This window comes from Haemorhous mexicanus, chromosome 3 (assembly GCF_027477595.1).
Source record: "Haemorhous mexicanus isolate bHaeMex1 chromosome 3, bHaeMex1.pri, whole genome shotgun sequence".
Lineage (NCBI taxonomy): Eukaryota > Metazoa > Chordata > Aves > Passeriformes > Fringillidae > Haemorhous > Haemorhous mexicanus.
In genome coordinates this window covers 118274058-118286614 of record NC_082343.1, presented here as the reverse complement: position 1 = coordinate 118286614, position 12557 = coordinate 118274058, and the positions used below count along the sequence as shown (strand labels likewise).

Genomic DNA, 12557 nt, shown 5'->3' with positions numbered 1-12557 from the left:
CTTTGTCTCTGCTCACTGCAAGATCAGAGCACCTGGTGTACCCTCCCCAGCCTCAGAACTGCCCCAGCCCTGAAGCCCTATGGGCCTCCCAGCCTGCAGCTTTGCAGCCCAAAAGCAGGGTTTGACCCTTGGCCTTTCTGCTGGGTTGCCTTCCTCGAGGCACTGCTCTGCCCTGATCACTGCATCCTGTTGTACCTCAGGGGTGTTGCTCTGGCCACAGCCTCCCAGCACTGCTCTCCTCCTGTGCTCCCAGGGAATGCTGGCCTCCCTCCTGCTGTCCAGGCAGTGATGTGGCTGTGCTGAGGCAGCAGCTGTTCTGCTGCACCCTGTGTGCCTTTGTCTTACTGTCCCTCTCACCAGTGCAGTGGTGCTTGCAGAAGGGTTTGTTGGGAGGGAACAGATGGTTTTGGAATTCCCTCCTGCTGGCAGGCAGCACATGAGAGGGGCTCAATCTGCTGAAGGTGAAACGTACACTGGGTTTTTCCATTTGCTTTTCTTTGGACAGGTGGCCAAGGCATACGGGGGTGCAAACTCCCACAAGCATGTGGCCTATCTGTGGGCAAAGAGCCTGGGTGGAGAGGCAGCTGTGAAACTCCTCAGCAAATTTGGACTGCTGGAGATGGCCATTGACCATGCAACAGACAGTGGGTATGCAGGTGCCCAACACCTCACTCCCCTCTGCCTAACCAGAGAAAAACGCATGGGCCAAGATAACTGTGTGCACATGGTAGCTGCAGATCAGAACATGACATGCCTTCCCACCCCACCATGCTTCACACAGGCCACATCCTTGACATATCCCACTTCTCATCTTTGTGTCAGTCTCTCAAATGCCAGGTCTGAGCTGGCAGGCAAATGCAGTTTGTCTCTCAACCTCTGCAGGGGAAGGCTTGTGAGAGCCTCTGAGCAGGAGAGGAGGTGCTCCTTGTGTCACCATAAGTAACTGTCTGCCACAACAGCTTTGGCCCTGCTCTGCAGCTGGCCAGGTGTATGCCTGTATGGCCATTCATTACTGCTCTTCCCCAGGCTCCCACATCTCTTGGCTCCTGCCTTGGGCTCTAACAGCAGGTGTGAAGGTGCTAAATTTCCTTAGTGGGGACTCTAAAAGCTCCTGATCAGGAACAGGAGGAACAGACAGTGCTAATTCACTTGGGGCCCCCTGTATTCCCCTCTCTCCTCTCCCAGTGTCTTATGCTCTACTTGATGTCTTGTTCTTGAAGGCATACACTCACAGCACAGTCCTTCTCTCTTTCATTGCAGGGTCTTTGAATTTGCTTTTGAACTGGCCCGCCTCTCCATGAAGCAGAAGATGCCAGACATCCACTTAAAGTATGCCATGTTCCTAGAAGATGAGGTAATTTTCCCCCTGGAACAGGTGCAAGTTCTCCAGTCCCTCAGGTAACTGAGCAGTTGTGCCTGGGCTGCTGCAGCAGTCACAGTTCTGGCTGCAGTCCCAGCATTTCCAAAGGGCTCCATGATGACAGTGCCAAGCTCCACACACCTGTGTTTCATAAATGCTGCCTTGGATGAGTAGAGGAGGTCATGTGACGATGCCAGAACAGGAAGGTGTGCAAACAAATCACTTCTTCTCCTCTAGGGCAAATTTGAAGAGGCTGAAGGAGAGTTCATTAAAGCTGGGAAGCCAAAGGAAGCTGTGCTGATGTATGTGTCCTCCACATCCTGCTGTATCTGCTCTCTCCATGCAGTGCCAGCCCGGTGCCTCTCCAGCACTGGGCTGCTCCTTGCCATCCTTGTTGTTACACCTGGTGTCCCTGGTACATCTCATCCCCAGGTTTGTGCATAACCAGAGCTGGGACGCTGCGCAGCGTGTGGCTGAGGCTCACGACCCCGACAGCGTGGCTGATGTGCTGGTTGGACAGGCACAGTTTGCCTTTGAGCAGAGAGAGTTCCAGAAGGCAGAGGCCTTCCTCCTGCGAGCACAGAGACCTGAGCTGGCCATCAAGTACTATAAGGTGAGTGCAGTCTGTAGCAACATCATTGGCTTCCTCACTGGACAAGAACCCAATTTAGATGGAGTGAAATTCACCTCCCAGCTCCCCCTGTCAGCTTAGTAGCCAAAGAGGAACTGTTTACTCAGGGTTTCTGGAGGAACTGAATTCTGGCCTGAAGACTGAACCAGTGGATTTCATATCATAGCTTTGCTCTCTCACAGTTCTGGAGGATGTATCCTGCCAGACTGTGGGTGCTCCTTGGGGTAGCACAAGTGGGTGCATTTGGAGGCTTAGGTGTCCATTCCACTGAGGTGGCTGGAATGGATGAGCATGTGGGGTATTAGGGCAGGTGGGGCTGTTAGGGCAGGTGGACAGACACAGGTGCCATTCTCAGGGAGGAAAGAGTTGGGTGGTGCTACTGTGGTTGTTTCTTCTAGTCAGTTCTCTGGCACGATGAAGATGAGGGGATAGGTGTGTTATGTGATAGCAGGAGTGTGGGGGATCCTGGTGAACTGGTGAGAACTTCTCCCCGTTGTGCCTGTGCAGGAGGCTGGCATGTGGAGCGAGGCCCTGCGGATCTGCAAGGAATACTTGCCTGGTCGGCTGGGAGAGCTGCAGGAAGAGTGTGGCAGAGAGGCTGGCAAGAAAGGCTCCAGGTAAGGAGTGCTGTGGTCAGGCTGCAGGAAATAACCTGGAAGCTCTTCCCCATGGCCATTTTGCTGATGCCTTACAGAGACAGCCTGATGGGATCCCTGACATCCACTTGTTTCCTTCTTGAGGACTCCGGACTTCTTACTGCATAGGTTTCCTATCATTCTTCCTTATTTCTCTGGGAGTCTTATTTCTGCCATCCAAGATCTCCCAGATGGCATCTTGCCCCACTTACAAATCTCCATGGTCTCCTGTACTGCCATTGCATCTCCCCAGGGTCCTTGGTCAGTTCTTTCCTCAGCCCTGTTCATGCTCTCTGTCACGTGCTCCGCTCTGTCTGAACTCCCTGCTTACCTGCCATGTGCTCCTCCCTGCCCACCCCCTACACACTGTCTGCAGGATCTGTTACAGCATCCCTGTCCTGCTCACAGCCTGCATTCCTCCTGCAGTGGAACTGAAGGGCTGCTGGAGCAGGCACGGGAGTGGGAGCAGTCTGGGGAGTACGCCAGGGCCGTGGACTGCTACCTGAAGGTGCGGGATCCCAGCAACAGTGTCCTGGTGGAGAAGTGCTTACTGAAGGTACTGTCAGGGGCTGGGATTCCCTTCACCTGCTCTTCTGCCTGGGAGCTCTTCCACAGCCTGAGTGCACGTCAGAGATCTGTGTCACTGCAGGGCTCAGGAGAGCCTGCAGGGCTGAAAGCCTTCATAGCTGTTCTCCTGAGCAATGACAGGCTGTGCTTATCCTGCGTGGTGCTGCCTGCCTTGCTCTGGCACCTCCCATGCTCAGGCCCCTGTCTGTGTGCCCACAGCTCCCTGCCCTGCAGAGCTGCACTTTGTGATTCAGCCCTTGCTAGAGGAGCACCTTCCTGTGCTCCATGCCACCAGCCTTTGTGCTGTGTTTTTGCTCATGTCCTTGTACCAACTTCAACTACAATTATGTCCTTGTCTGATCTTCTCCCATGTGTGAAAGTAGCTGGGCTTTGCTCCTCTGACTTGTCAAAACAACCTGCCATTTCTCCCTTTCCTCCATCCATCATTCAAGTGCTTCCAGCTCTCAGTCTTTTAGCTGGGACTGAGCACTTCCCAGCTTCATCCCACTCTCCCACCATTTTCCTCAATTGGGCTGCTGACAATTTCTCTTCACAGGCTGCTGAGTTGGCTGTGAAATTCTTGGATCAGTCACAGAGCATGGAGGTGACACGGACCGTGGCTCCTCAGCTGGTGGCCATGAAGAAATACAGCATGGTGAGGACTGGCTCCTGCCTCCAGGGTTACTGAAGAAGTAGTGACATTGGAAGGGAGAGCTCTAGCCACGGGAAGGAGGTCAAGTCACATCCTGGGGTGATGGGGGGGTAGGTGGCCTCATCTGGAGGTAGGCCATGCAGAATCTTCCAAGGAGGATGAAAGAGGGGAATGAATCAAGTCCTGGAATACTGTGAGAGAGCCAGGCCCTGGGAGAAGGCAGGAAGCAGAGGAGAAGCTTATCTTTTGGGGAGAGACATTCTGTTGTGTCTGTGTGCTGGTCCAGCACCAGCTTCAGCCTGGGACACAGGGAACCCTGGGTGTTTTGCCTCCCATGGAACGGTCTCTGGCCCTGCAGGCAGCTGAGCTCTACCTGAACTTGGACCTCATCCGAGAAGCTATTGATGCCTTAATTGAAGGGGAGGAATGGAGCAAAGCCAAGCACACGGCCAAGGAGTTTGACCCCAGGTATGCCCTGAGCTTTGCAAACTACCCCCTTCCTGTTCCCCCCCGCCACCCCCAGCTGGTCCCCTGTCCTGTCTGTACTGTCCTGTTGCCCCTAGGTTTCCTGGATTCTTCCCACAGTGCCTTTCCCAAGCTCAACAGGGCACATTTTCCACAGCCACTCTTCCCAAGCCATTTAACATTCTGACACTTTCCTGTTGCCACACATCCCACAAAAACTGTTTTCCCCTTTGGTTTCACCCCTATGCCTGTCTCCCTTGCCATAACTCTGTGCTTGCACTTCCTTCTGAAAGCCCTGTGAGCCCTTGTTCTCCTCACATACTGTGTTGTGAAGAGCTGCTCAGACCCTTCCCTTCCCTGTCCATCTGTGCACCAGCAGCCTGCTAGCAAGACACAGCTGCAAGTCTGCTAGTTCCAAAGTTGAATCCAGCCTCTGCACTGCTGCAAGACATGAGTCTTGCTGCCTTTTGGGATTCTTTCTACCTGCAGGTCAGAGGAGTACGTGGACCAGCGTTACAAGGAGTATTTAAAAAAACAAGGAAAGGTGGATTCGGTACGTATTTGGGATGTCTGCAGGCTGGGGAGTGATGTCAGGACCTGTGCAGATCCTGGGGTCTTTTGCCTGGCTATGAGTACGAGTGAGAAGTCTGTATGTGCCTGTGAGCCATGGCTACTGCGTGCCAGACCACAGAATCATAGGAGGGTTTGGCTGGGAAAGGACCTTAAAGCTTACCTCAAGCTCATCTCGTTCCACCTCCTGCTTTGGGCAGGGACACCTTGCACTAGAGTGGGTTGCTCCAAGCACACATTGCTAGGTCCTGTCCAATTTGTTGTCCACCAACACCCCCAAGTCCTTCTCCTCTGCACTGCCCTCCATTCTCCACGCAGGCTGCATCTCCCACCCAGTGCATGGGGTTCCTCTGACCCAGGGGCAGCACCTGTCTCTTGCTGGCCTTCATAAGGTGCACATGGGCCAACCTCCTCAGCCTGAGCAGGTCCCTCTCAGTGGAAGATGGGTCACACAGGCTCAGTGATTTCATGCTGTGGAGGGGAGGAGACTGTGTGTCTGGGAAAAAGGCATGGCTGATCTGATGCTTGTGTGCTTGTGAGTAGAAAGCCTGGCCTGCCCAATGAATTCATGGCTGTTTCCATCCTCAGCTGGTGGGAATTGATGTCATGGCAGCTCTGGATATATATGCAAAGCAGGGGCAGTGGGAGAAGTGCCTGGAGGTCGCAGCTAAGCAGGTGAGTGCTTGTGTGAGCCCTCAGGGACAGACCTGGGCTCCTGGAGCCCTGCAGTGGGTGGGCAGCATGGGGAGCCACTGCAGGGGCTCCACACCACCGTCCCCATCGTGGCCAGTGAGGCTGAGTGGGGAAGTGCTGGAACCTGGAAGCATATTGTGTTTAAATTTTGTGATTAATGGAGCATTAGAAGAAGCTAAATGAGTTGTTTGGGCTGGAAGTAATTGGTACCATGGAAACAGGGATCTGTAGAAGAAAGCTTTCTTTCTCTGTGTTCTTGAGAGCGGTGGTGTTGGTCAGAATGAGACTTCCTAGTCAGGAAAGCAAATCTGACATTTTTTCAGTTTTACTGACCTGAAACTAACAAAATTACCTCATCAGATTAATAAAATGGAGAAAAGCAAAATGAAACTATTTTACAGAGCTCTTTCAAGGGAGTAGCAGGAGAAGACAGCTCTCGATTACCAGGAGTACTCTGAGGGATGGTTATTGATTGGTGATTGGCTATTAAACAGTTATTGGTTAAATGGTGTTGGTCATGGAGGTAACCAAGGGTGAGCAGTTCTTCGGAGTGAGGTACTGGTTCAGATTGAGTAACAGGGCAGCCTTGGCAACAGCATCTGCAGTTAGTAGGGACATCACAACTTGTCACTCAGGCCAGCTGAAGCCTTGGAAAAGCACTGGGAATGTCTGGGACTGTGGTTTTACAACTTTGTTCCAATAACCAACATTTGGATTCTACTAGAGTGAACCTGGTGTCTCTTAGACTTGGGCTTCTCTGTGATGCAGATGGTCTCTGATGAAGTCATTGTTCTCTTGGGAGGCTTCCCTGTTGATGTTCTGCTTATCAGGAGCCAGAGAATAACTGCACACTCCATTTAATGGGAAACACTCAGTTTATTGCATTGGGCACCACAAGGCCACACTGAGTCTGAGAATATCTTGGTGTCTGCCTGTGCCTCCAGGAGAGCACTGGCATGATCCTTTTCCATAGCCAGTGCAGAATATAATCAGTGTGACTCAGCTGCTCTACAGTGATTATACAGCAAAAATGGGACATTTATTAAAACAGGTCACATACCAGACTTCACCTTTATCCCAGACTGTGCTGAACACAGTGCTTCACCAGCACCCATCTGGCTGTTGGAGTTCTGGCATCTGCTGGGACACTCATCCTTCTTCTGCATAATAAACTTGCTTCCATTGCTCAGCTTTTAACAGGGTTGCACATTTTGTGCCATTTTCTTCCTCTCATTGCTATATTTATGCATGTGTGAAGCAGTTCTTTCCTCACTTGAATTTCTGTGAGGCCAACACCAGTTCTCAGCAGTGTCTGTGGGGTCAGCACTGGTGTGAGCAGCACTCTGAGAAGGTCTGCAGTCCTGGAGCTGTGACAGTGTGTGGGTAATGGACTAGAGCAGCTTTGTAAATTACAAACATCTTCACCCAGGGTTTTGGTTACTTTCTGGGTAGACTGAGGGCTGCTTTACAGTAGGTAGCCTTGTTGACATATAATGGAGGTGCTGCATCCTTCAGGTGTTTGGCAGTATTCCTTTGGCAAGTGGTGGGCAGCTGCAAAACAGCTGTATTTGCATGTGTGGAGGATCAGCACAGCATCAGCCAGCCAAGACAAAGGTGTCAGTAGGGCCCAGATCAAACCCAGGAGTGCTTAGGGCAGTCTGGCTCTGATTACCTGTTTCACCCTTTGGGACTCAGGGTGGGGCTGTGCACACATGGCTGAATCCATCCCCACCAAGTTCATGAGCCTCATGCTGTTGCTTTCCATGTGTCTTCTCCAGAGCTATCAGGTCCTGCACAAGTTTGTGGCTCTGTATGCAACACACCTGATCTGTGAGGGCTGCTGGGACAAAGCCCTGCACCTGTACGCCCAGCACGGAGCTCCTGCCAACCCCCAGGTAAGGAGGGCACCCCCAGCTGGGCTGTCCAGGGGGCTGTGGTCTGCTGCATGATCAGGCTCCCGGCCTGAGCTGGACTGCTCATGTCCAGCATGCCCAGCCCTCCAGTGGGTTCTTCCAGAGGAAAGAAGGGAATCTCCTGGCTTGTTCTCCACAGGAGGGAGCAGGGGAAGTTGGGTGTTTGTGTTTGTTTTGAGCACCTTGAGCACCAAGCTCAGAACAAAAGGAACCATTTGCCTCTCTCAGAGCATTGGCTGCAGGCAGGATCCTTCCATCCTTCCCCGTTTGCCTGCCTTGTCCCCAGCCCCCCTCCCAGCCAGTGACCTGCAGCACTGCCCCTCTGCAGCCCTTTTCTTGGCCTGTGCTTGGCAGCAGGAGAGCTCTGGAGTCTGCTGGCTCCTCATCTGTCTCCTTCCACACCTGTGTCCTTTTTGTTGCAGAATTTCAACATCTACAAGCGTCTGTTTGTGGAGATGGTGAATGCTCCTGGCAGGAACTGTGCCGAGGCGTACTCCGGCTGGGCTGAGCTGCGGGACGTGCTCCTGGCTCTGGTGAGTGTGGCCCTGGCACCCCTGCCTGCTCAGCTCCTTGGGGGGCTTGGCTCAACAGGGAGAGGAGCCAGTCTCTCAACAGGTGACATGGACAGCGTTCTCAGAACAAAAACTAAGAGTGGAGAGCTGGCAGTGTGGACACTGGGAAAACAGGATCCTGGGAAGTGGGTGTGGCTGAGCAAGAGAAGGCAGAGAGGCAGACCTTGTGCTCCAGGCCAAATCCTGGCAGTGGGTCTGGACACTGGCCCTTGCTCCAGGCCAAATCCTGGCAGTGGGTTTGGACACTGGCCCTTGCTCCAGGCCAAATCCTGGCAGTGGGTCTGGACACTGGCCCTTGCTCCAGGCCAAATCCTGGCAGTGGGTCTGGACACTGGCCCTTGCTCCAGGCCAAATCCTGGCAGTGGGTCTGGACACTGGCCCTTGCAGAGCTCCAGGTGTCACTGTGACATGGGAGCTGTCCTGACATCCTCTTCTCATCCTACCCCCCAATCAGCAGATTGCACAGGGAAAGCACAGAGCTACTGAGCCTGGAAAATATGAATTCCCCCCATGGAGGCTGGGAGCCTTCTGTTCCTCGTTCCTGTCCAGAGCACCTCAGCCAGAGCCATGATTGCCTTATCTCTGTTTCTGTCCCTACTGCAAACATAAGCAAAATCAAAAAATCCTCCCTTTGTCCATGCAGGCTCACCCCTGCTTCCAGTGCTGGCTGTTGTTGCAGTACTGGTGACTGCCCCTGGCTCCCACAGCTCCTTCCTTCAGCATTCTTTCAGACCCAGAGCACCCAAGGCCCAGCCCTCGTCCAGTCCAGAGGTGTCTGGATATTCCAGATCCTTCTGTCTCCTGACTGCCCTGTCTCACGTGGATGAAGAGTGCCCTCGTGCTCTCCTGCTCTCAGTTCCTCTCCTTTTCTCTTCTCAGTGTGAAAACTTGGTGAAGTGCAGCGAGGCGAGCCCTGCAGCGCACGAGGAGTTTGAGAGGCTGCTGCTGATCTCCCACTACTGCGCCGCCCGCTCCGCCGCGCAGGGCCTGAGGCAGCTGGTGAGGCTTTGGAGCTCCTCTGCCAGCTCACCACCCAGAGGGGAGCCCCATGGGCATCTGCAGGTTTGGGGCTGTTCATAGGGCACTCTTCCCATAAATGACCCATCATGGATGCATGAGAATGGGGCTGCAGTAACCTGGGAGCCCACCTCTAGCAGGTGGAGCTGTAGGTGCTGCTTTCTACTTACCATGGGGACTGTCCCAGCCTCTGTGGCTGAGCTGTAAACCAGGGCAGGAGCTGATCCATGTGCTTGGCACGACTTGTGAGAGCAGAGGTGCCAGCAGAAAATTAGGAATCACAAAAAGTCTGATCTTCCCAAGAGTGGGATGGCTTCCTCTCTGCTCTCCTGGGCTCCAAGAGCTGCTGGGCTTCACACGTGGTCTTCTGAGCAGATCGTCTGCCCAGGGCTTCAGCAGGTACTGGTGCTGTGTGCTGGGCCTCTTGGGGCCCTTTGGGAGCTCCTGGGCCTCTGGGGGGGCATCACAAGGCCCTGTGACTCTTTTGGAGTCTTGTGTGTGCTGAGATTTGTTCTTGGCCTCCCTGCTGAAGTCTTGATCCATGTGAGATTGTGGAATTGTTCTAGAGCTCTGGATGGATGTGCTACTAGAGTTGTGATGGAGAAGGCTGTGAAAAGGAAAAGAACTCCAGTGAAAGCCACAGGGAAGACTGGGACTTCCCCCTGGCTGTGTGTGTGGATGTTGGGGGTCCAGAGACATGTCAGACAGCAAGAGCCAAGTCTGATGTCTTGGAAACCTGTACAGATCTCCACAGCTGTGGAATGTTAAGGGGCTGGGCAGTCATTTGGGACCATGAAGAAGAGGTGGCCTTGACAGTTCTTGTGTGACAATAGATATCTGGCAGCAGAAAAGTGAAATTACCCTTCAATTCCTCACCCCTGCACCAAAATTCTTACATAATTGCATACAAGAAAAAAAATTATTGAGACTGGCTGGAATAAGTTTCTGGAGTGGCTGGAGAGTCTCCATTCCTTGAGATGGTCAAAACCTGACCAGGCATGTTCCTGAACCAGGTATGTAGCAGCCTCTGCTTTGGGGCTAGGGGCAGAATTTGGGAACTGCCAGCAGTGTCAGGCCAGCAGTGCCTTCCAACCTCACCTGTTGTATGACTTAGATGGGGGTTGTTTGGGTGTGGCTTCTCGTGAAAAATAGCAAGGCTTCTAAAGCAGACGGATTTCACCCTCAGGTGACAGCCCCATGTGTCCTGTAGTGATGGAGCTCAGGGTCAGGACTGAGGTTTTTGACCTTTATTACCTGTAGGGCATGTGTGGGTGCAGAGTCCTTGCTGTGAGTCTGGGGGGATCTCATGAGATCCCTTCCAGCCTGTTTTCTCTTTGCTGAACTTGTTGCTCTGTGCCCCAGGACACCATGGCTGCCCAGCTGTCCATTTCCCTGCTGCGCCACACAGATCTGCTCCCTGCAGACAAGGCTTTCTATGAGGCTGGGATGGCTGCCAAGGTAAGAGCTGCCTGCCTCTGCACCAGGGAAGGACACAGGACACCCTGGCCTCGGGGATTCTTGGCTTTATCTTCCCAAATCCTGGACTCTCACTGGAGGCTGTTCCTCGAGCAGCTGGCCAGACCTCAGCCAGTGAGCAGATGGGACCTACAGACCCAGGGGTGGACAGAGGCCATGTTCTGGCTGTGTCAGTGTGGATCTGAGGCTGCTCAGCCCTGCTCTGCATCACCCAAGTGTCTGACAGTCTGCCTGGGAGCTGTGACACATGGCAAGGACAGCAGCATGTCCTCACTGCCTGCACTTGGCTGTGCAATAACAGAATCATGGAATGGTTTAGGTGGGAAGGGACCTTAAAGCTCTACTTGTTCCATCCCCTGACATGGGCAAGGACACCTTCCACAATCCCAGACTGCTCCAAGCCCCATCCAGCCCGGTCATAATGCCTGTCTCCATTCTGTGGGACAGCCTGTGGTGATGAGCTGGTTGGGCACTGTGGCACAGAGCTGCATCCTTCCTAGCCATGGCTCTGGGAGAAGAGCTGGCTGTGAGGATGAGCTGCCCAGTCCCACTCAGGGTTCCTCTCCATACCAGGCAGTCAGCTGGGAGAACATGGCATTTGTCTTCCTGAACCGCTTCCTGGACCTCTCAGATGTGAGTATGCTCCGTGGGGGAGGGAGGGCTGGCTCTCCAAAAGGGCAGTGGCACTGCCATTGCTGCCACAGAGCCACTGCATACCCCAGGCTGGCCAGGGCTCACCTGAGGCTCCTGCAGGGCAGCACAGCCTGGAGCTTGGACTGATGGGGAGAGCCCCCTGATCCTCCCCAGTGTGTGCCTGGAGCAGGGGGCACCCTCACACTCCCTGTGGGAGGTCCTGCCCTGCAGGGCACCTGCACAGCCCTGCCCCAGTCACCCTGGACGTGCCAGTGCCACTGTGCACATGCAGCAAAGAGCACATGGGCCTGACAGTTCAGGCCTGAAATCCTCATGGCTGCAGATGCCTTTACAGCGTTCAGGGTGATCACTCAGGTTGTTCCAAGGGAAGAAAAACTACTTGGGAGGTGAAGGCCATGGCCCAGTCCTTTGGCCACTGTGATACAGGACTCGGGGGTCCCCTCAGTCCCTTGCTTGTCCAGCAGGCTGGCCACCAGAAACACCAAATCCAAGGGAGCTGACACACCTCACTGTGCCACGCTCTCAAGTGCTGTCAGCAGCAGCTGGGGTAAACAAAAGCACTCAATTACATCTTTCCCTTTTTCAAGGCCACCTGCAGAGTGTGGTCATGGGTGACAGGAGGGCCTGGTCACCACAGCACCAACAGGCAGGGGCATCCTGGCCAGGAATTGTGCTGTGAGCTCTAAACTGGCATTGCCCAGTACTCTACCCCTTCTTTCCAGGCCATTGAAGAAGGGAACCTGGATTCCCTGGACCATTCTGATTTTCAGCAGACAGACATTCCCTTTGAAGTGCCCCTTCCAGCCCATCAGCACGTGCCTGTGAGTGTCACCTGTCTTCTTCAGCAGTGGTGCTGCTTCAGGGCCTCTGAACAGGGAGTGGGGTGGGGCTGGGGTTGGAGAGGCTGCAGGAGATGGAAACGGACCCAGAACTGGCACCTTCTGCCTGTCCCTGCACTGTGAGCACACACACACGTGCACAGATGTGTGCACACAGTTGTGTACACAAATGTGTGCACAGATGTGTTCCACACACACACACACACCTATGTACACCCACACACCTGTACATACACAAACACACTCTCTTCCTCTCCCCAGCACACACTTACCTGTGCATACACAGACACACACACACCCACACTCTCTCTCACTCGCTCTCTCTCATGCTCCCCAGCACACACACCCACACTCTCTCTCTCTCCCCAGCACACACACACACACACTCTCTCTCTCCCCAGCACACACACACACACACTTACCTGTACACACACACACACCCACACTCTCTCTCTCTCCCCAGCACACACACACACACACTTACCTGTACATACAAAGACACACACACCCACA

General features: G+C 53.8%; 1 protein-coding gene across 1 annotated transcript in view; it reads left to right on the top strand.

The window, feature by feature from the left end:
• IFT172 (intraflagellar transport 172) overlaps positions 1-12557 on the top strand; it is a 38209-nt gene that overhangs the window by 23338 nt on the left and 2314 nt on the right. The window contains exons 30-45 of the mRNA XM_059843257.1: positions 506-648; positions 1261-1354; positions 1598-1662; positions 1793-1973; positions 2499-2608; positions 3053-3182; positions 3750-3848; positions 4204-4313; positions 4800-4863; positions 5469-5555; positions 7352-7468; positions 7909-8019; positions 8938-9057; positions 10438-10533; positions 11125-11184; positions 11928-12026. Coding sequence (XP_059699240.1) covers positions 506-648; positions 1261-1354; positions 1598-1662; positions 1793-1973; positions 2499-2608; positions 3053-3182; positions 3750-3848; positions 4204-4313; positions 4800-4863; positions 5469-5555; positions 7352-7468; positions 7909-8019; positions 8938-9057; positions 10438-10533; positions 11125-11184; positions 11928-12026 — 1686 coding nt within the window. The remainder of the gene's footprint in view (positions 1-505; positions 649-1260; positions 1355-1597; positions 1663-1792; positions 1974-2498; positions 2609-3052; positions 3183-3749; positions 3849-4203; positions 4314-4799; positions 4864-5468; positions 5556-7351; positions 7469-7908; positions 8020-8937; positions 9058-10437; positions 10534-11124; positions 11185-11927; positions 12027-12557) is intronic.